This window comes from Eulemur rufifrons, chromosome 8, assembly GCF_041146395.1.
Source record: "Eulemur rufifrons isolate Redbay chromosome 8, OSU_ERuf_1, whole genome shotgun sequence".
Lineage (NCBI taxonomy): Eukaryota > Metazoa > Chordata > Mammalia > Primates > Lemuridae > Eulemur > Eulemur rufifrons.
Window position 1 is genome coordinate 87,800,737 of NC_090990.1, and position 21,872 is coordinate 87,822,608.

Below are 21,872 nucleotides of genomic sequence, written 5' to 3' on the forward strand. Positions count from 1 at the left end.
TCCAGGCAGCAGTTCTCTGCTGAGAGGATGTCTCTGGAAGCACCTGGCACAATGTCAGCTCAATTTCTGATTAGCCTGTGCTGATACTCAGTGGTGTGTACTGGTATGGCTGTACCAGTTGTCAAATATTTCCATATCAATCAGTATTGCCTTTTTGCCATCTCAGATACCCAGACCCTCCAGACATGGACCACTGAGACCTCCCTGTGGTCGAGCATTCAAAAGGTTGATGCCTGACAAAAGCAGGGGCCTCCAGGATTCACTCTTGAGCTTTGTCCTGGATTCTCTGACTGTTTGAGACCCAGCAGTACTGATTGTTAAACATTTCAAGTATCACCCCCTGATCTGTCCATTTCCAAGATCATCCACAACTCCTGAGATCCACTGTCCACCTGGTCCCATCATCATTTTATCCTCCTGGAAGAAAGAACCATAGGAAGCCAGTTAGCTATTACTTGTTAGCTATTATTGTTTATGTTTATTGTGCCACATGGTTCCAGGCGTACAGAAAAAGGTGATTAGTTAAATGTAGGCTTTGGAGAAAAATCATTCCCTCTAGTTTAGGGGCACTTCCCAGAGGGCGCTGCCAAGTCATTGCTGCTGCCTATTGGTTCGAAGCCAGTCCTAAGATGCTTCTGTTTCTGTCATCCCAGCTGTGTCCACCGGCCATGTGGGGAGAGGGGCAGCTGTGCACCATTGCTGCTTGATCACGCTGATGTGGCGAACTGTACCTCTAGTGGCCCAGGTCACATGAAGTGTGCTATCACCTGTCAAAGGGGATGTGCCCTTCAGACCAGCAGCCAGCAGTTCCTTAAGCCCATGCAGGTGAGTTGAAAGCACCTGGTTGTGCTCCTATGACCAAGCTCCTGGGGCGGGAAGCTGTCTATTCTCTTCTGCCTGGCCCAGTAGGGGAAGGGCACATGTTTTAAAATCATTTGAAAGGAAAACGTGAGGGCTCTGACAAGCAGAGAGGCATGGCTTAATAGAAATGCAAGGTGTGTAAAAGCATATGCAATGCTGATTAGATAGCGTGTTTCTCTCCAGGTGGGCAGTAAGTGGCAATGCTTATTCTGTTCTTCTCCCTTGTTTTTGTCTTCCTGTCAGAAATTATGTTCCCTACTTTTGCCTTCAAGATGAGACTGCCACAGTCTAGACTTGTCCATAATATACAAGCAAGATAGGTTGCAATCAACTTATCCAAGGTTCGTTGTCTGTCCCCTTCCCCCAACCTTCCTTACGAGAAGGCTGGAAAAATAGAACCCAATTTGCTCTCCCAAAGTGCTAAATCTGTCACTGAGGCAGAAATTCTATCATGATTCTAACTTTGGCAAAAGTTTCCAAATTTCTTCAGGCTCCATTCCAAATTTCTGTAGCATCATTTTCAGAATTTCAAGGTAATTTAGAGTAGTAGAATATATTGGTTAAGAAAAATATGGCTTGGGAGACAGATCTGAATGAAATTTCGGCTTCCTTATGTATTAGGTGGTAAAGTTGGGTAAAGACAAGCAAAACTAACCTTTTTAAGCTTGTTTTCACATTTTTAAATAATTAGAAGTTTTTTTTATCATCGAGTTATTATGCTGTCTGATTGGAAATAATTTAAACGCTGCTAGCAATATGATAGGCACATAGCATTCTGTTAAGCTGCCATTATTATGAGCAGGATAATGTATTCTCAACCAAGAATTTTGTTTTCCACATTTCCTTTAGAGAGTTTACAATACTGCATAGAGGAATTTTAGACATGAAATCAGCAGTTAGAAAACATGACCATATTATGAGATAGAAAGGATGTACCAGGCAAAGGATAACAGTACTTGACGAGAGAACCAGAAAGATATATGAGGAAAGAGCGGACACACAATTGTTTACCAGATATCAATGGTTTGGAAAATTGGAACTTTTTTCATTTTGTGCCAATTGATTGCTTAACATGTTGTAAACTTGTGAGAGAACTTCACTGTCTTAGAGATGGTCAGAATTTAAAGGCACGATCTTTGGTTTCCGATGGGGTAGAGAGAGACAACTTTAATATACTTTGAGGCATCAACTTCTTGGTCTATGATTCTTTAGCCAGGAAGGCAGGGCTGTTATCATTTGTTCTTTATCTTTGTCAAATCAGAAAAAGATATACCCACCCCAGAAAAGAGGTAGAATGAGAAAAAATGCAGGGACCGAATACACTGATGTGATAGGTGAAGAAGGAGAGAGAAGAAAAGACAATGTTCACAATGCATTAAAATCAGGACTAAATTCAAGACAAAACGGACAATACCTAACAAAGCCAGGAGAAAAACCAGGCAATATATGAAGAGTTCAAGAGATATTCTTTCAATGACAGTGACTTGCTGTGGTTTGAAAGAGACTTCCAGGCTGTAAGAGTGTGAGGGGCAGCATCTCGGTGGGGAGGAGGAAAGGGGGAGCTCGCCCTCTGCCAACCATATGGTGGAGTCAGCAACAGAGCTCCTCAGCTGACCGAACGCTCCTGTCACCCGAGGCTGGCCCCATGTAGGAAATTATACAATCCCGGCTCGTGATCACAAGACAGTGGGGATATTTGCTTTTTGTTGACACAAGAACTGAAACTAAACAGAAAAATGTGTCTGGCTTTGAACTGGGTCCTTCTGGCAGGCCACAGGGAAACACTGGGAAGCAGGCAGGGGCAGTTAGCCAGGGCTCAGTTTCAGGGGTGACAGGTGCCTCCAGCAGCCATTTTACCTGTGGCTTTGGTGCCTCTGTGGGCTCCTGGCAGGGTAGCTGGCTCAGCCGTAGACATGCCCTTCTCTGTCTCTGACCTGTGGGAAACTAGTGGCTAGAATGATGGCCGCAGTTTTCCCAGACAAGCCATAAGCCCCCAGGTCTCTATATCCTGTTCCTTCGGTTGCCCCCACCCTAGAAACCTTCTGCTCCTCCTGCCCCTGTGCTGCTGGGAAGTCCTGATCATCTTTCAAAGGCTAGTTCCTGTGTTACCTACTCTGAAACCTCCTCCAAATGCTCTCCCTGTCTGCCCAGCGCCGGCAGTCCCTCCTCCAGCACCCAGGTGCTGTTGTGCCACTGCAAAGCAGCAGGTAGCGTATAATATGGCTTTATTTTTGCATATTTATATTTTCTTTCTTCCTGATCCCAGTTTTCTGCTGCTTTTATTTTACTGTTTGCATTCTTTCCAATCATTATAGAAGGGGATAGGATAGGATATAAGAGATAAAAATGCACCTCTAGCATTTTCTTTCTTTACTTTCTTTCCTGCCTTCCTCCCTCCTTTTCTCCTTTCCATTCTTCCTCCCTCAGACATTTTCTGAGCCACTGTTTCAACAGGCAGTTTCCTCCCCTGGTACATTTTTAGCTCCTTCAGGGCATCTTGTTTAGTACAGCTGCTCAGTAAGCATCTCTTCATGTGATTAGTAGCACCCTACTGAAATGAATCTCTCCCATTCAACCACAAAGTTTGGAAGGTGCATCATATGCATTAACTCTCAGCTGTTCTACTATGCACCATTCTGGGTGGAGCTAGTTATTTTCACTAGCATTGTCAGCTGGCTTATTAATAAGGATGCCAGCAGGAAACAGATGACGTGCTCAAAAGTAGGCAATTGGAGAGAATTTAATAAAGGGTCTACACATAAAGGTGTGGGCAGGATATGGGGAAATCACAAGGGGATGGGGCAGTATCCCAGGGCAAAGAGGCTCAATGATCATCGCCAGGCCTGTAAGGCTGACGGTAGCAGCAGCAGCACAGCAGTAAGAAGGAGCGGAAGCTGGATGGAGAGGGCTCCCAAAGGACATAGCTCACCCGTGGCATCCCCAGGAGGGAGTCAGGAGAATCAGCATCCTGGCCTCCCTCTTGTCTATCCGTCTCGGGTCTACTGCTGCATTCCAGGGGCTGAACCCAAGCATGCACGAGCGGCATGGAGCCCACAGTGCAGGAGGGAGGAGGGTAGAGAATAGATTGGGAGGAGTGAGTGGAGGGAAGCCAGCAGAACTGGCCTGGAGGAGTCTTGCCCCTTGATGATTCCCTTCCACTAACAGGCTTCTGCCATCAGCATCCTGCCTGAGTGTTGTGAGACCGTGTATTAAAACAACGAGGCATGAAGAGGGACAAACGCAAAGTAATTGTACCTGTTTCAAATGTTTGGACAAATAATTACCAGGATTCTCCCAAAGCCTGGAAACAATTCTGATGAGCCTTTTTATGTGACCTTGACAGAGGCAAATTCTCTGTTTCTAGAAGGAAATTCTGCTCACGTGTTCTTCTGGGCACTGGGACCGGGATGTGAGCTGCATGCCCCTGGACTGTGGCATTCCTGATCCATCTCTGGTGAACTATGCAACCTTCTCCTGCTCAGAGGGAACTGACTTTCTGAAACGCTGCTCGATCTCTTGTGTCCCACCAGCCAAGCTGCAAGGTATTGTCTGGCCAGCTAGGCATTGCATGCAAGTTCTCTTCAGTCCTTTACTCTTTGGGGCACTTTGGGGCTCTTTTCTTCCCTCCAACACCTTTCCCATTCATTCCACTGTGTCACCATCTTCTAATAACACCAGCAAAGTCCCAAAGGGCAGCGCCATTCTTTGTCTCCAACTTCCTGGAAGGATTCACTGACTCAGGATCTCATTAATGAAAGAATCTTAGACTTCCCTCTGTTGGTATCTGATTGTGTGTACCCCAAAGTGAAGGCAACTAAAATGGTTGTCCTGGTAATATGACTAGTCAAGATATCATGCACATCTTAAAATTTAACATTTATAACCATCTTGAGTTATATGTGTGTAGCCCTATTGATAGATGGGAACACAGTTACATAATTTGTGCCTGGCTATAGAGCTGGTTACAGCTGCAGATGGAGTGGGACCTGCTCTATCTGAGCCCCACAGCTTTCTCTTTGTCTCACCAGGCTGCTCAGCCTTTGGCGTGCCTGGCAGTTCCTCAGGAGGCTTGCTGTAAATGCCGATTCCGGAGCCTGACCCTGAGAGATTCTGGTTTAGGAGGTCTGGGGTGGGCTAATGATGCTGTGGTGAGTAGTCCATGGATTGCACTTGGAGAAACCACGAATTATACTGAGGCATACGTGCGGCACTTCAGTACAGAACTCTCCATCCCAACTGCCTGGGTTCAAACCCTGACTCTGCCCCTTACTAGCTCAGGCAAGTTACGGAACCCCAATTTCCTCATCTGTACAAAATAGGATAATAATAGGATCTCCTTCAGAGGGCTGTTTGAGGTGTAATGTTTACACGAGTTAGTACATGTAAAATGCTTAGAACAGTGCCTGGGATATAATAAGCGCTATAGAAGTGTCATCTATTATTATTTTAATGCTTTCCATGATACTGTCACTGCTATATTTTTTATTATTTGTAGACAAGAAGGGAAGTAATGATTCAGTTGGTGGCCCTTCTTTCATTCAGGTCCAGAAAGATTTATCTGGCCTCTGTTCTGCATAAGAGACCATGTTGGATGCTCTGTAGGTACAAAAAGACATAGGACGAACATTTGATGTGAGATTTTTGAGACTCTGCTCAAGAAAGACTAACATGACTTTTGGAGAATTCCAAGATGTGACAGAGTTTCATTCTTTCTGCTAGTATTGCCGTTCTGGACTGTGTTCTGAGCATCCTGTGCTTCTTTCCTGGAGTCAGGACTGAGCCCGTGGCTGACCTGTCTGGAGGATGGGCTGTGGTCTCTCCCCGAAGTCTACTGCAAGTTGGAGTGTGATGTTCCCCCCGTCATTCCAAATGCCAACCTGCTCCTGCCTCACTGCCTGCGGGGCAACCACGACGTGGGCACCATCTGCAGATACGAATGCAAACCGGGATACTACGTGGTGGAAAGTGCAGAGAGTAAAGTCAGGAGGTAAGTCGGACTGTTCCCAGCCTTCGCAGTCCTACCTACTCACTGCTTATTGTGTTTGTCTTTCTGTGTGACTCTCTCCACCTGCACAGACACCTTCTCCAGTCATAGCAGGCAGGTCACCTGCGGTGCTTTCAGTAAACATGTTTGCTCCCACAGGAGATTCCACAGTCTCACCTGGGTGCTTTTTTTATTGTTTGATTGTTTTTCTTTTTCTTTAATTTTTTTTTTTATTTCAGCATATTAAGGGGGCACACATGTTTAGGTTGCATATATTGCCTTTGCCCTACCCAAGTCAGAGCTTCAAGCGTATCCATCCCCCAGACGGTGCGCACCGCATCACCTAGGTGCTTTTTAAAAGAATTTCTGCTCTGATGATCACTTTCCTTGAAAGTGAGTATTAGGAGTCTTTCAAGTGTTCCGTGTGTCACCCGAATCCAGCTCTGTGCCCGCACATCCTCAGCAGCACGGCTCACAGTCGCAGGCCTGGGAGAAACTGCCTGGCCTGGTCCCTAGTTCAGGCACTTATTAGCTGTGTGATATTGGGAAGATTTCTTTCTTGGCCTCAGTTTTCTCATCTGTAAAATGAGGATGATAATACTAATATCTACCTAATAGGCTGATGTAGGGACTAAATGGATTAATACGAATAAAACATAAAATTCAGTAAATTTGCTCTAAAACATAAAATGTAACATATTTTGGCTATTATTGTTATTGTAGTCTTTCTGCTTTCTCCTTCCTGACCTTTATGTATGCATACTCCTAAACCCCTAGTCAGAGGCACCTTTCTTCTGAAGTTATGCAGGATTAGAAGGAACAAAAGCTATACAGCATAATTTAAGAGGAGGGGCTTTCAGAGAGTCAGCCTGTGTTCAATCCCCATTCTCTGTTTATCCACGGAGTAACCTCAGGCAAGTTACTTAACTCTTTGGGTCTGGGTCTCCTTCCTTGCAAATTGAGGATGATACCCACAGCAGAGGGTTGAGCTGAGGATTAAATGAGGTGATGTCTATCTAGCCCAGTGTCCAGCTTGTGCCAATTACTGAATAAATGGCTTCAGAAAAAGACAATTTCTGAACAAATAAACAGAAAGCTTTCAGAAAAAGAAACTCCTTTCATTTACTAAATGTAGCATTCTTTCCCTACCATAAATTATGTAGGTACAGGAGAAAATCATATCCATTTCTTATGCAGGGCTTAGTTCAAAGCCTGACCATAGGTACTCTTTTATTTTTTAAATTTTTCTTTCAGGATATTATGGGAGTACAAATATTTTGGTTACATGGATTGGTTTTGTACAGTTTGAGTCAACGTTGTAAGTGTGCCCACCCCCCAGATAGTGTGCATTATACCCATTTGGTGTGAATTTACCCATCCCCTCTTCCCCCCTCCCACCTGCTTGATTTCTGGTGAATGTTATTTCCATATGTGTGCATAAGTGTTGATTGATTAGTTCCAATTTAAAGGTGATTACATGTGGTGTTTGTTTTTCCATTCTTTTGATATTTCACCTAGCAGAATGGTCTCCAGTTCTACCCAGGTTAATTAATACAAGAGGTATTAGTTCACCATTTTTTTTATGGCTGAGTAGTAATCCATGGTATACATATACTACATTTTATTAATCCACTCATGTATTGATGGGCACTTGAGTTGTTTCCACATCTTTGCAACTGTGAATTGTTCTGCTATAAACATTCAAGTACAGGTGTCTTTTTTTTTTTTTTTTTTTTTATCAAAAAGCTTTTTTCCTTTGGATAAATATCCAGTAGTGGGATTGCTGGATCAAATGGTAGGTCTACTTTTAGTGCTTTGAGGTGTCTCCATATTACTTTCCATAGAGGTTGCACTAATTTGCAGTCCCACTAGCAGTGTATAAGTGTTCCTGTCTCTACACATCCACGCCAACATTTGTTGTTTGGGGACTTTTTGATAAAAGCCATTCTCACTGGAGTTAAGTGATAACTCATTGTGGTTTTGATTTGCATTCCTCTGATGATTAGAGATGTTGAGCATTTTTTCATGTTTATTGGCCATTAGTCTATCTTCTTTTGAAAAGTTTCTGTTCATGTCTTTTGCCCACTTTTTAATGGTGTTATTTGATTTTTTTCTTGCTGATTTGCTTGAGTTCTTTATAAATTCTAGTTATCATCCCTTTATCAGATGTACAGCATGGGAATATTTTCTCCCATTCTGTGGGTTGTCTATTCGCTCTAATGATTTTTTCCTTGGCTGTGCAGAGCCCTTTTAATTTGATCAGGTCTTCTTTAATATTTTGTTTTGAAGTAATAAAATCCCAGCCAGGGCATTACCAATGATTCCAGGAAATACAAACTTGGCTTATAAGCTGGAGTTCTCTAAAGGAACAGAAAAAAAAAAAAAATCAGGAAACTTTCTATCTGGTATCACTCTTCCTCTAGTCTATCCCCAGCCATGTCAATATGGGGCAATAGAGCTATGGCCTTGCCCTGGGCCTCCCATTCCAGATGAGGCCCAGGCTCATACAGGGGAGAGGAAGAGCAAGCCCATTCCCTGCCCTGCCTTCTCAGAACATGAGTAATATTGATGAAAAATTCATGGGAGGCAACATTCTCTGGTTCAGTGGACTCTAGCAAGTGTAGTAAACAGTTTTTGACAACTGAGAGCACATTTGCATGTGATTTTCATAGGCTCTAGATCCCATTTGCATAGGCATGCAGTGACAGGCAGTGAGTGCCCAGGGAATATTCAAGTGAGAATGTTATTACAAATAGCCTGAAGGCTGCTGTTTTCTTGCTTTTTTGCTCTCTCTTCTTACCTTCCTTCTCATATACTGGCAACCACCTCAGATATCTGCAGAATTGTACCATGAAGAAAAATTGAAGGGGGCAGAAATGTCTCAGGACCAGGAGAAATTAAGGGGAAAGAGATCATTGCCAGCTCTCTGGGCCCATGACTGAGCTTTACTTTGAGAAAAATGAGGTCTCCACCCAGAACTCTGGGGTCTCTGCCTTACTCCTGCCCCCCTTCCCCTGGGCAGGGGCACTTGAGGGCCATTTGTAGACAAAGCTTTCCTGGCTGAGAAACTGGATGCTTGCATCACAATGTGACCATCAGTTTTGGCTTAAACATTTACATTCGCAAGCACCGAGCTGAGGAGAGATTAAATTATTTACCGCACTGTGTAAACTGATTAAATCTTAGTTTACACCTGTTTACATAGCAGGCAGCGGATTGGTAATCAGAAGTTTGCAAGTTGGACGTAAATCACTGTCACTTGCTTCTTGTGTTTACTCAACGAACTATGTCAGCCTTGTTCCTTGCATGTGGAAAAAGCCCAGTGTCGTACAAATGGGGCCCTAAAATTCTTTCTAGGACAAGTTGGCACAAAGAGAAGAAACTGAGAAAAGCAAGCAGGGAAATCAATCCAGAGACAGTGGCACATGCTAATTTTATGCCATTGTACAGTGTAGTAAAAAAAAGGCACTTAATAGTTATATTTGCAGCTTGTTTGCATGACCCTGAGAAATACACTCAATATCCATGTGTATCAGGTTTTGCATCTGTCATAAAGGGGGTAGTGATTATTTCTGTCCAACAGTGTTGTTTGCAGGCTGAAAACTGGGTAATGTAGTGAGAGCATTTTATAAATTATGAAGTTCAATGTATATATGCTATGCTAGATACTACTTTTCATTCATTTGTTTTTAAAAGAAGAAAACAATTACCAAAGTGTTAATAGCTAAATACATTCCTTTCCTGCTTCTTCTCAAGTCTATTGTCACAAGAGAAAAGAAAGATAAGTTCTGGACCTGATTTCCTCTGAGACCTCTGCGCCAGCTCTGTCCCATTTTACCCAGGGGTGGCAGGGATGGTACGTTCTTCACCTGCGTACTCTGAGCCAGTCTCTGAATTACAAATAAAGACAGACATGTGAATAAGACCTTGGCAGTCAAACCTCAAAATTCTCAGCCTCAGTTTTCTCAACTGTAAAGTGAGGGTTATAATACTAGTATCATGGGCCACACCCTCCCTCCTGAAACTCTTCTTCCTTGGTTGTGTTCCATCTCACTCCTTCATGTTCCTTCTTCCTCTCTGTGTCTTCCCAGTTTCCTTCCCTAGATTTTTTTCTTCTGATCATTTCTTCGGTGTTGATGTTTCTCTGAGTTCCCTTTTCTGACTTGTCAGGGAGGAAGCTTATTTATCCAGTGGCCTCAGCTTCTATTCACAGACTGTAGGAAGGGCTTCTCCCCTGGGCTCCCACTGCACACAGAACTTCCCTGATGATATCACTTCTCCCACTGATTACAAAGGGTCTGATTACTTGCCTGTATTCTTCAATAGACCGTGGATATTTCAGGTTAGCAATATGTACCCAATGGCTAGTATATTTACTGGTAGGTACTCAGTAAATACTTTCTAAATGGATGAAGGCATTACATTTATAAGAAAATTCATAATAGGATTTTGATGTTAAAATTGATGCTACAAATGGTGAAGGAAAGAGAAGATTTTTCTTAAGAGGTGGTAGAGATCTCTATTTCAAGTGCTTTAGAGTGGAAGAAAACGTATAAAATATGCTTTTCTTCTAGCAATTATCTCTGAAACGTAGGAGGATCATTTTCTAAAGATAGTTTTAGCTTTATGTATTCAACATCTATTTATGCTTGATGAGTACAATTCTATACAAGTTAGTAGTACCAGAAAAAAGATCAGACCTCTCAGGAAGCTCACTACAAGAACACTTCTCATACTTGGCTGCACATGAGAATCACTCAGGGAGATTTTAAAAATCCTAATGTCCAGGTCACACCTCAAACCAATTGCATCAGAATCTCTGGTGGCAGGACCCAGGCGTCAGTATTTTGCAAAGCTCCCCAAGTCACCACAGTATGCAGCTAAGGCCGAGAAGCACTGGTCTAGGGGAAACTTTGTTCCTGCTAGAATAATGTCAGTCATGAGATTTTGACTTGCCTAAAATATCCAGAGAAAGCTTGTCTCTTTTCACAAGTAGTGTAGCAGCACTTTTGCATGGCAGATTTTTATAGGTCTCTTTGAGGGTTATTTATTTTTGAAGGTAATAGAGAAAATACAGACAGAATTAAATCTCCAAAGAGCCTGTAAGGTTTATGTAGTTTCTGGAGTTCTTTCCTCTTCCCATTGTACGACACACACAAACTCTCCTTTAAGCTCTTTCTTTTTCTCCCCTGCAATTTACTTCCACACACATGTCACCATTAATCACTCCTTTGTTGTTTCATTACCCTGATATCTTAGGAAGCTAAAATAAATGTGTTTGACTTATATTTTATCAAAAAGACCCATATTCTATTCTCCCTTATCTTGCTCTTCCACAGTTGCCTTTTTCTGGTGTTATCTTTATATGTGAAGGTTAGGTTAACCCCATTAGGGCCCATGATTAATTTAACTTCTAAATGATTCCAACCTTCTAACTTTACTTAGACAATCTCTCCTTCTCTAAGCCATTCATCAAGATGCCATCTGTAAGGTGCTAGAGTAGGCAGAGGGTAATTGCAAACAGCCATCCTTTCTGAGGGCTGCCCATGGTATCAGCTTTTCCACAGTACACACATCTATTTAAGTCCTATAAACACAAAAGAAGGTTGGTACAGCAATAACTAGGCCTCACATTATAACTACTTATTGTTTAACAAATGCCTGTTTGGTGAAGGCCGTCATTGGGGCCTTGTGTGTGATCTGAATCGTGGGAAGAGCCTGGGATGGGCTGCAGCCAGGCATGTACACCTGACCCCTTTCTACACACACAGAAAGAGTTTTTGGTATGGCAGAGAGTCAAAAAGCGTAAAGCCTGGACTCTGTGCTACTGGGTTGACAAGGATGGTGGTGGTGATTATGATAGTGATGATGATTCATTACTATGTAGTATATATGCTAAGATTTTTGCATACATTACCCCATTTATTTCTCATAACAATGATACACTTTATTATTAACAATAGTATGATGGATTATAATGTGATAATATGTAGTTTGATATATTATAATAATTATGATACACTTTAGTATATTATTACAGGTGAGGAAACTGAGACTAAGAGTGGCCAAGTATCGCAACTTCCCATAGTCACTCAGCCAGGAAATGCTCAAGTTGGGATTAAAACCATTCTGACTCCAAAGCCTGTGCTTTTGGCTAACAAGGACTTTTATCTTGAGGAAATAACTCCATTTCTCTTGGCCTCCTTTTCCATATTTGTAAAATAAAGGGAAATCTTGAGTGATATCCAGCTCTAAAAGGGTGTATTTTATTTTTAGCGAGAAGAGCCAGCGCTTTGGTATAACACCGTTGAGAGAAGTGATATATACGTAACAATTTATTATCACCAGAAACAAGAAGCAGTGATATATTCTAAACACAAACACTACACAGGCTTGAACTCAGTAGCACATACTTAGGGTAATCTTAGGGTGATACTTGGAGAATTTTTGGTCAGAATGGACAGCCAAGGTTGTGTCTCTTCTTCTTGATGGGTTTTGGTATATCATTCTCCATTCATACTCAAGGGGACTAGGTCTAGGTGAAGAAAAAATATTGGGAAAACTTTTAGGATTTCTAGAATTGAGTTTAAAAATTAAGCACTTCCCTAAAACTTCTAAAGAATACAATTTAGTTGAACAGCTAAGAAGGGTTTCCTTTGTCTAAGATTTATCTCCTGGCTTAGTGGTTAACTATACAGGAGACTCTAGGGTTAGTGAGATCTAAATTTGAATCCCAACTCTGCTATTTATTAACTCTTTGACCTTGAGGAAATTACTGACCCGTACTAGACACCACTATTCTTGTTTATGAAATGGAGATAATTGGAGTACTTACAGGATCATGTGAGGATTAAATGAGATGATAGATGCAAAGAACTGAGCGCATTTTGGGTCATATAAAACTTAGTTCAGTAGCAGCTGTAGATCATCATCGTCTTCATTGTCGTCATCATCATGATCACAATCATCATCATCACTGTCATGATTTCCAGCAGCTTAATCCACCTGAGAAAATTATCGTTGCTGTCTGGGGCATCCTTCTAGTGTGTTTAACAGGCACTTTTCTTCTTTAACAAGAAATATACTCAGCTAAATTTTTATCAGTTTCTATTGTCACCCATCTGTGGTTGGTTCCTATGCCCCAGAAAAAACAGCATAAAGACCAGGAACTGGAATTAGCATTCAAGGTGGGAGGTACAGGTCTTCAGTTACCAGGGGAAAAAGTGTATTCCATTGCCTGTAAAAGAAACACACATCAAAACAGAAAGTTCATTAAATGTTTTAAAATGCACTTCCTTCCCCCCATTAGAACCCTCTCTTTATGTTTCCTATCATCCTGCTGTCCACTCAGTGAGTTACCAAGTACTATGGTGGCTTCAAGTAGACCACGAAAAAAAAAGGGGCATATGGGGAAAAAGAAATGGAAATGAAATTGTCAGCAAGGTAGAGCTGGACAGGCTTTAAAAATAGATGGGCAAATAAGGTCAGGCTGGCCTGGAGGAGAAGGGCAAGGGCATGTGCTGGAGGCATCACCCAAATATTTAGGCTCTTGATCATTTTGAACCATAGCTTGAAACTTTGAGTGTCATCTGATTTTACTCTACCAGAGGAAGGGAAAGAAAGACTTAGATAATGAACTGCAAAGGTACAGTTAAGGCAAGCCAAAACTCCCGAAGTAGCCTGGATTTAGGATTTTTAAAAAATCAGAAAAATAATCCACTTAATTTTTAATCTCCGTGTCATAACATTGTGCATATACATACATGAATAGCTGCTAAGCCTATATGCACATATACACACGTACTGTCTGTGATTGGCCACGAAAGGAACATGCTGTAATCTCTATGCACACTCATGTACCTATGAGAAATAGAAATTTGTTTTCTTTCCATTAAGACGTTGTCTGGCTTTATAATTAGTGTTTATACTAAATACACTCAAAGTTTATCCTTGGAATTCTCAATTCTCTTGGCATTGTGGGATAATGTGAGCTTTAGGCTAATTTATTATAGCCTCTATGGGCTTCAAAGCGACTGAATTTCTCCCCCAAGCCTTGGTCGCTCAGATATACACAGTGCAGACAGCTCACGGCTGCAGGCTGCACAGGCCGGTGATTGGCATATAGGTATCCCACACCCCGGCAAACACAACACTTGTCAAACTCATATATTTCACTGTGAACTTCAATTCCAAGCTAGGAATCACCTAGTTGTAAAACGTTTTGTTTTATGTCTGCTTATTTATCTATTCATCAGAAATTTAAAAAAAAATCTGAGTAAGAGCCTAATTGTTACATATAAACCAATAAGACTTTCTTCAACCCATAACTTCACTCCCTGATGCTCCTTCTTATCTTCTTTTCTCCTACCCCACCGGTGTCTCAGCCCCTGCTAACCCTGTCTTCAGCCTGGTAGGTGAATATTTTGGTTGTGACCTTGCCTTTGCTCTCTGGCTATGGGGTCAGTCCAGGCCCAGCTGATTGACAAACTGTCTCCTCAGGGTTTCGGGTGGAACAAAGATATGAAGAATTAAGTAGGGTGGGAAGGCTGAGTAGAATGTTAACATCCCCTACGAATCACAGAGGGAGAGACGAGTGTGGCCGAGCAGGTCCTCCTGGCGTCAGGGCTAGCCAGGAGTTTCCGCAGCTCGCTGAGCACATGACGTTCCTTGTGCTACGCACTTGAAATACACCAACCGTGTAATCTTCTAAGGAGCCTTGAAGAATGTGTGACTATCCCTATTTTTCAGATAGGAAAACTAAAGACAGGAGATGTTGAGTAATTTATTTAAAGTGGGAGATTTATTAAGAGCCGAGGCTGGAGTTCTGGCATGAGCCTCCTGATTCCAAAGCGTCTGCTTCCAGCCTCTCTGCCACACTTTCTTCTGAAGAGGAATCACTCACTGCAGCCACCAAAAGCCTGCTGAAACCACGGTGACTTCTGACTCTCCCCCTTCCATCTGGGAATACTGGCAAGGAAATGCTAATCAGCCCTTTTCCTTCCAGCTCACGTCAAGGGATGTGATGTCAGAAGACAGCAAATCTAGGATCCACCTGTCTACATTCCAAGTCCTTAGATGTGCCACAGCTTTCCAGAGGTGCTGACAACATATTAGTGGGTTCAGGTCTTATCATGGCTGTGGCTTCTGGACAAGGGACCATGCAAAGGACTTTACTCTCTCAAAGAGCAACAGTGACATGTGGTGGTTGATTAGGTTCATTTCCAGGTGAGGGTGTGGTTGGGTGTATAGACCCGGGGGGCACTTTCCATCACACCTGTCTGTGAGTTGGACAGACTGCGATCAGGGCTAGAACAATGCCTACAGGAATTCTCATACTGAAAATTTTGTGAAAATGGCAAAAGAATTTCTTACAAATGGCAGAAGCTGCCCTCTGAAATTGAATGTGTACAGTTTCTTGCCCTTTTCTGCCAGAATTTTGTCCCTCTGGACTTCCCTCAGGATCTTCCCCTCCTCTGACTCTTCCCCACACCAGGTGAGGAAGAGAGGAAGGGAAGAAGGGAGGAGGAGAGAGAGAGAGGGATATGCACACTTTTCTGCATTACACTTCTGACCAAGACTTTTGAACATGCACTGCCTGCCGCACTCCTGGGTTCTTGGCTGTACTGTTTCCTCTGCCCAGAGGGCCCTTCTCCCTCTCCTGACATAACGATCCCCCTCAAGGTGTTCCTTTCCCAATATCCTTCATTTCTCCAGGCAGTGTTGGTGGCTCCCTCTTTGGGCTTCCACAGGTCAGTATTCTGGCCCTATTATAGTTTTTCTATTTGTTTCTATAACTGCTGGACCTAATATAATGAAGAGACATATCCTAGGTGCTCAGTGAATATTTTTTGAATGAACGTATAAATGGACAGAAAATTGAATGGTGAAAGATTGAGAAGGCAAGAAGCTGCTATTAAATGTTTTCATATTTCAGGTCTAGTTCACCCCTACATTTCCGTGTAATCTCCAGTTCTTCCAACATGCACTGACAGAAACCGATGTTAGGGTTTTGTGCAATAATGCTATTGCCTGTTGTATATGTTTGGGTTTAAATCACATGCATTGCAGAAACCTCAGATTGGTTTTAATTTGGAGAGTAACCTGAGGATACTTGGTAGAAAAATCCTGTCAGCTGTATGGAGACTGGGCAAGAAAGTTCAAGAAACTCATGGAAAGAGCTGAAGTGGGAGCCACTGAACTTAAAGTGAGAGAGTCTGGGAAGGGTGGCATGGACAATTAAGACAGCAGGACTGGAAGATAGAGAAGAAAACCCAAACTTGAAGTAGGGATTTTAGACCTAGAGACCGTGTATTATTGCACCTGCCAATCTAGAGACCTAAGATGCAGCAGCAGAAAGTCTAAAGATAGAAGTGAGGGGTGGGACATAAAAGTAGAACAGTCCACACACTTTTAGGAGTTAGCACATTGCTCATTATGTCAGAGAGACTCGATTTTTACATGGGAGATCACCTTTGTAAAGGATTTTGTTGTCTTGAGTCAGAGAAGAGTGGAAAGCCAAAGCCAGCATGTCTGGTTGGATGGTCCTGCTGATGCAGTTTCTTATTTGGTAGAAAGGGCTAGGGCAGGGCGTCGGAGACTTGGGATCAGAGCATGCAGAGTAACTATGATCAGCTGTGGGCTAGTCACGTTTGAAGGTTGCCTGCTCCACATTTAGGATACTGGCTTGAGAAACCAGGTCCACAGTTCATTAAGATGAAGACTGACATCGGGTTTGGAAGCGTTACTGATTCTATGTGGGGTTGGGTAGAGGACCATGTCTTTTAAAATGGTCTACTTCTCAAACTTGGGGATCTTCTTAACCTGTGGATGCTGATGGAATCAGTTTGGAGTGGATCCTGAGTTTTATATCTAACGAGCTTTCTGGTGATTCTAATACTGCCCCTCTGAGTACCACACTATGAGTAGTAAAGGGCTCACTAGACTGTACTCTGAGTAAAGGGGCTTTTTATTTTCAGTTCCAAAACTGACCCTTTGTCAGGCAAAACACTTAACCAATTAATGCTTTAGTTTCCTAATCCATGTAATGGAAATAATGCAATTGCCTCTTACCCTTGCATCTCCTTTCCAGGGATGTTCTATGTGATAGCTCCATTTCTAGGAATACAGATGCTTCTGCCTCATGATGTAGGAATTGGCATCAGACTCATTATAGTACAAATCCCTGCTCTGCAATTAACTATTTAGGTAACCCTAGGTGATCTCACCTGCCTCATTTATGAAATAAACACTTCTAGGTTCATTGAACCAATATTTGTTGGCACCTATCATGTCCCAGACATGGTGCTGGGCACTGGGAACACCATAGCAAATGAGGTCTTGCCCTCACCAAGCTCACATTCCTATGTAGGGTGACTGGCAATAAATGAGTAAAACCAATAAGCAAAATTAATCACAGAATACAGTCTATGAAAGAAATACGGATGCTTTGATTAAAAAAGAAAAAGAAGGATAAAATAAGAATGCTCTCGGATGGTGAAAATTATTCTTAGAAAGGAAGAAAGAGAAGGAGCTAATCAGGAGAAGAGCAAAGAGAAAGCAATGCTAGCAGAGAGAAGGGAACCCAGGTCCTACAGCAGGGAAGATCTCAGGTTGTGCTTGAGGATTCTAAATCTGGGGTGAGTGAAGTTCATTAAAGAAGGGGATTGTGGCATTGAATGAGCCTGAGGACAGTGGAGCCAGATCACACAGAGCCTCATAGGCTAAAGTGAGAACTTTGATTTTGGGGGGGTTTTATTGTTTTGTTTTTTATGGACAGGGTCTGGCTCTTCACTGGTTAGAGGGCAGTGGCATCATCATAGCTCACTGCAACCTCAAACTCCTGGGCTCCAGCAGTCCTTCTCAGCCTCCTGAGTAGCTGGGACTACAGGTGTGCACCACCAGACCCAGCTAGTTTTTTCTATTTTTTGTAGAGAACGGGTCTCACTCTTACTCAGACTGATCTCAAACTCCTGGTCTCAAGTAATCCTCCTGCCTCGGCCTCTAGGAGTGCTAGGGTTATAGGTGGGAGCCACTGTGCTAGCCTGGATTTCATTTTTCATGCAATTGGAAGCAATGGAAATGTTCTTTGCAGGAAAATATATTTATTTATGCTTATGCAAGTTTGCTCTGACTGGTGTTTGCTAATTAATGGGAAGGGATCCAGAGGAGAAGTTGGGTGTCCAGTTTGGAGGTGAGAGATGGTGGTTCTGGCTAGTGCTTGTGGCTGTGGAGATCCAGAAGTATGGGAACAAATCCCAGAAAGATTTGGGAAGTGAAACAGGACTTGCCAATAGATTGGATGAGATTAAATGGGGGCTTAGGAAAAGGTAAGATTGAGGGAAACAGTAGAGTCAATGATATCTCCTAAGTTTCAAGTTTGAGCAACAGGGTACATGGTGGTATTATTTACAGAGCTGGCGATGACTGAGGAGGAGTTTATGTGGGGATGTGGGAATTAAGAACTCAGATCATTATAGTCTCCATCATGCAGGGTGGGTTTGAGGACAAAATGGTATAGATGTATGCTTTCCTACACAATGCCTCATACCTCACTGCTCAATATTTTATTGTTTTTCTGTTATTGTTAAATATTCATGAGTGACTACCCATTGGAGACATCATATGCCCTTGATCAACAAAGATATGATAATTCTCTTGGATTCAACAAATCATACTTTTATTTTCTCCAATGGAAACTAAATATTACTTTTGAAAACACTGCAGTTGTGATAGAAGGATGGGGTAGATCCATGTGTGCCTCGAGCAACGTCAATCAAACTTTCAGCCAAGTTTTGATTACAAGATCTTTATTTCTGGCAATGATGTAAGAAGCAGAAAGAGTGAGACCGGGTTTTCAGCATGAGGTGGATACCACAAGTTCTGGAAATTGGAAAAAGCAGCTTATAATTTGGAAATTGTGTGATTTGTCTGGAGAATTTAGAGGGAAAATAAATTCAAACCTTTCCCAACCCCAACTCCTCATAATACCATTTACAGAGTAAGAAATGAGAGAGCAAGATTGCCCAGCTGTCAGTCAGGCCCATTTGTTCTAGGATTCTATTTAAGTCCATTATTTCTTTGTTTATTTTCTGTTTGGAGGATCTGTCCTGTACTGTCAGTGGGGTGTTAAAGTCTCCAGCTATTACAGTATTGTTATCTATGATTTGGTTCAGATCAAGTAGGGTTTGCTTTATGAATCTGGGTGCACCTAAGTTGGGTGCATATATATTAAGTATAGTCATGTCTTCTTGTTGAATTGTGCCTTTCACCAGTATATAGTAACCATCTTTGCCTTTTATTACTTTTGTTGGTTTAAAAACTAAGTTATTGGAAATTAAGGCTGCCACACCAGCTTTCTTTTGGCTACCGTTTGCTTGAAATATCAATTTCCATCCTTTTATTTTCAGTCTAAATGCATCTTTGCAGGTTAGGTTAGTTTCCTGAAGACAGCAGATACTTGGTTTGTGTTTTTTAATCCATTAGGCCAGTCTGTATCTCTTTAATTCAAGCCATTCACATTAATTGAGAGAACTGATAAGTGAGACAGATTTCTGTTCAGCTTGTTGGGTAGAACTTCATTGCTATGTTTTCTCTCTTGAGCCATTGTGGTAGCTGGAATTTGATCTTTAGCTCTTGAGTAGTTTTACATTCATGGGTCTTTCTTATGCTGGTCCGTGTGCAACTCTTTTTTTAGTACTTCTTGGAGGGCTGGACTTGTCTTGGTGAATTCCCTCAGTCCTTGTTTATCTGAGAATGTCTTAATCTCTCCTTCGTATAGAAAACTTAGCTTAGCTGGGTACAAGATTCTAGGCTGGGCATTATTCTGTTTCAGAAGAGTGAGAATGGGGCCCCAACCTCTTCTTACTTGTAAGGTTTCAGTTGAGAAATCTGGCATAATTCTAATGGGCTTTCCTTTGTATGTTACTTGTTTCTTTCTCCTTACAGCTCAAAGAAGGGTCTCTTTAGTGGATATTTTGGTCAGTCTGATGACTACGTGGTGTGGTGTTTTCCTATTTGCTATGAATCTCCCAGCGGTTCTTTGAGCTTCTTTAACCTGTATATCTAGAGTTTTAGCAAGGCCTGGAAAAATTTCCTCAATTATGTCTTCAAATAGCTTATCCAACCCTTGCTTATTATCTTCTTCACCCTCAGGAATGCCGATAACTCTCACGTTAGGCTTCTTCACATAATCCCACATTTCTTGAAGACTCTGATCATTTCTCTTATTTCTTTGTTCTATCTCTGTGACTGACTTATTTAATTGGAAAGAGTTATCTTCAATCTCTGAAATTCTTTTCTCTGTTTGATCTACCCTGCTCTTGAGACTTTCCACTGTGTTTTGTAGCTCTCTGAATAAATTTTTCATTTCTAGTTCAGTTTGGTTTTTCTTCAATATTTCAATTTCTTTAGCGATTTTTTCTTCCAAATCCTGGATTTTTTTTTGTGGTTTCTTTGTGTTGGTTATCCATTATTTCTTGTATATTATTCAGCTTGTTTATAATCCATAATTGAAATTTTTCCTGTAACATGTTGATACTTTGAATTTGGTTTGTGTCAATTGGTTGAGAGCTGGTATTTCTCTTTGGGGGTGAGATTTCCATTTGATTCTTTGTGCTCCCTGTGTTTTTTCGCTGAGCCCTTCCCATCTGGATCTATCGTTATGTAGAAGACTGAAACAGGACCCACAGCTTTCACATCTCACAAAAATCAAATCACGGTGGATAACAGACTTAAACCTTAGGTGTGAAACGATTAGAATTCTAGAAGAAAATGTAGGAAAGACTCTTACAGACATTGGCCTAGGCAAAGAATTTATGAAGAAGACCCCTAAGGCAACTACAGCAACAACAAAAATAAATAAATGGGACCTGATTAAATTAAAAAGCTTCTGCACAGCCAAAGAAATAGTCATGAGAATAAACAGACCACCTACAGAATGGGAAAAAATTTTTGCATACTACACATCAGATAAAGGACTGACAACAAGAATCTATTTAGAACTCAGGAAAATCAGCAAGAAAAAAATCAAACAACCCTATCAAAATGTGGGCAAACGACATGAATAGAAATTTCTCAAAAGAAGATATAAGAATGGCCAACAAACACATGAAAAAATGTTCAACATCCCTAATAATCAGTGAAATGCAAATCAAAACCACAATGAGGTATCACTTAACTCCAGTGAGAATGGCCTTTATCAAAAAGTCCCAAAACAACACATGTTTGCGTGGATGCGGAGAGACAGGAACACTCCTACACTGCTGGTGGGACTGCAAACTAGTGCAACCCCTGTGGAAAGCATTATGGAGATACCTTAAACAGATTCAAATAGACCTACCATTCGATCCAGCAATCCCATTGGGCATCTACCCAAAGGAACAAAAGTCATTCTATGACAAAGACACCTGTACCCGAATGTTTATAGCAGCACAATTCACAATTGCAAAGATGTGGAAACAACCCAAATGCCCATCAATTCATGAATGGATTAGTAAACTGTGGTATATGTATACCATGGAGTATTACTCAGCTATAAGAAATAACAGTGATACGACATCTCTTTGATTCTCCTGGAGAGAGTTGGAACCTATTATATTAAGTGAAGTATCCCAAGAATGGAAAAACAAACATCACATGTACTCACCAGAAAATTGGTTTCCCTGATCATCACCTAAATGCACATTTGGGAATGATACCAATTGGATATCAGACTGAGGTAGGGGGTGGGGGAGGGGATGGGTGTATGCCTACATGATGAGTGCAATGCGCACTGTCTGGGGAATGGGCACGCTTGGAGCTCTGACTCAGGGGGATAGGCAGTACATGGGCAACGTATGTAATCTGAACTTTTGTACCCCCATAATAAGCTGAAAAAAAAAAAAGATTGCCCAGCTGAAGCCCTAGCCAGAAGGTCGTATGCTTAGCAAAGCCTGAACGGGGCAGCCACAGCTTTGGTCGGTGCTCTTGCTCTCTGGTTTCCACACCTGTGGCTTATTTTTATTAGCAAAGGAAAGTAGCATAGATTTTA

At 41.9% G+C, this 21,872-nt stretch overlaps 1 protein-coding gene across 1 annotated transcript in view; it reads left to right on the plus strand.

The window, feature by feature from the left end:
* The window catches only part of PAPPA2 (pappalysin 2), a 306,873-nt gene that overhangs the window by 220,792 nt on the left and 64,209 nt on the right, over positions 1-21,872 (plus strand). The window contains exons 14-16 of the mRNA XM_069478386.1: positions 654-825; positions 4,226-4,403; positions 5,635-5,848. Of these exons, the coding sequence (XP_069334487.1) occupies positions 654-825; positions 4,226-4,403; positions 5,635-5,848 (564 nt within the window). The remainder of the gene's footprint in view (positions 1-653; positions 826-4,225; positions 4,404-5,634; positions 5,849-21,872) is intronic.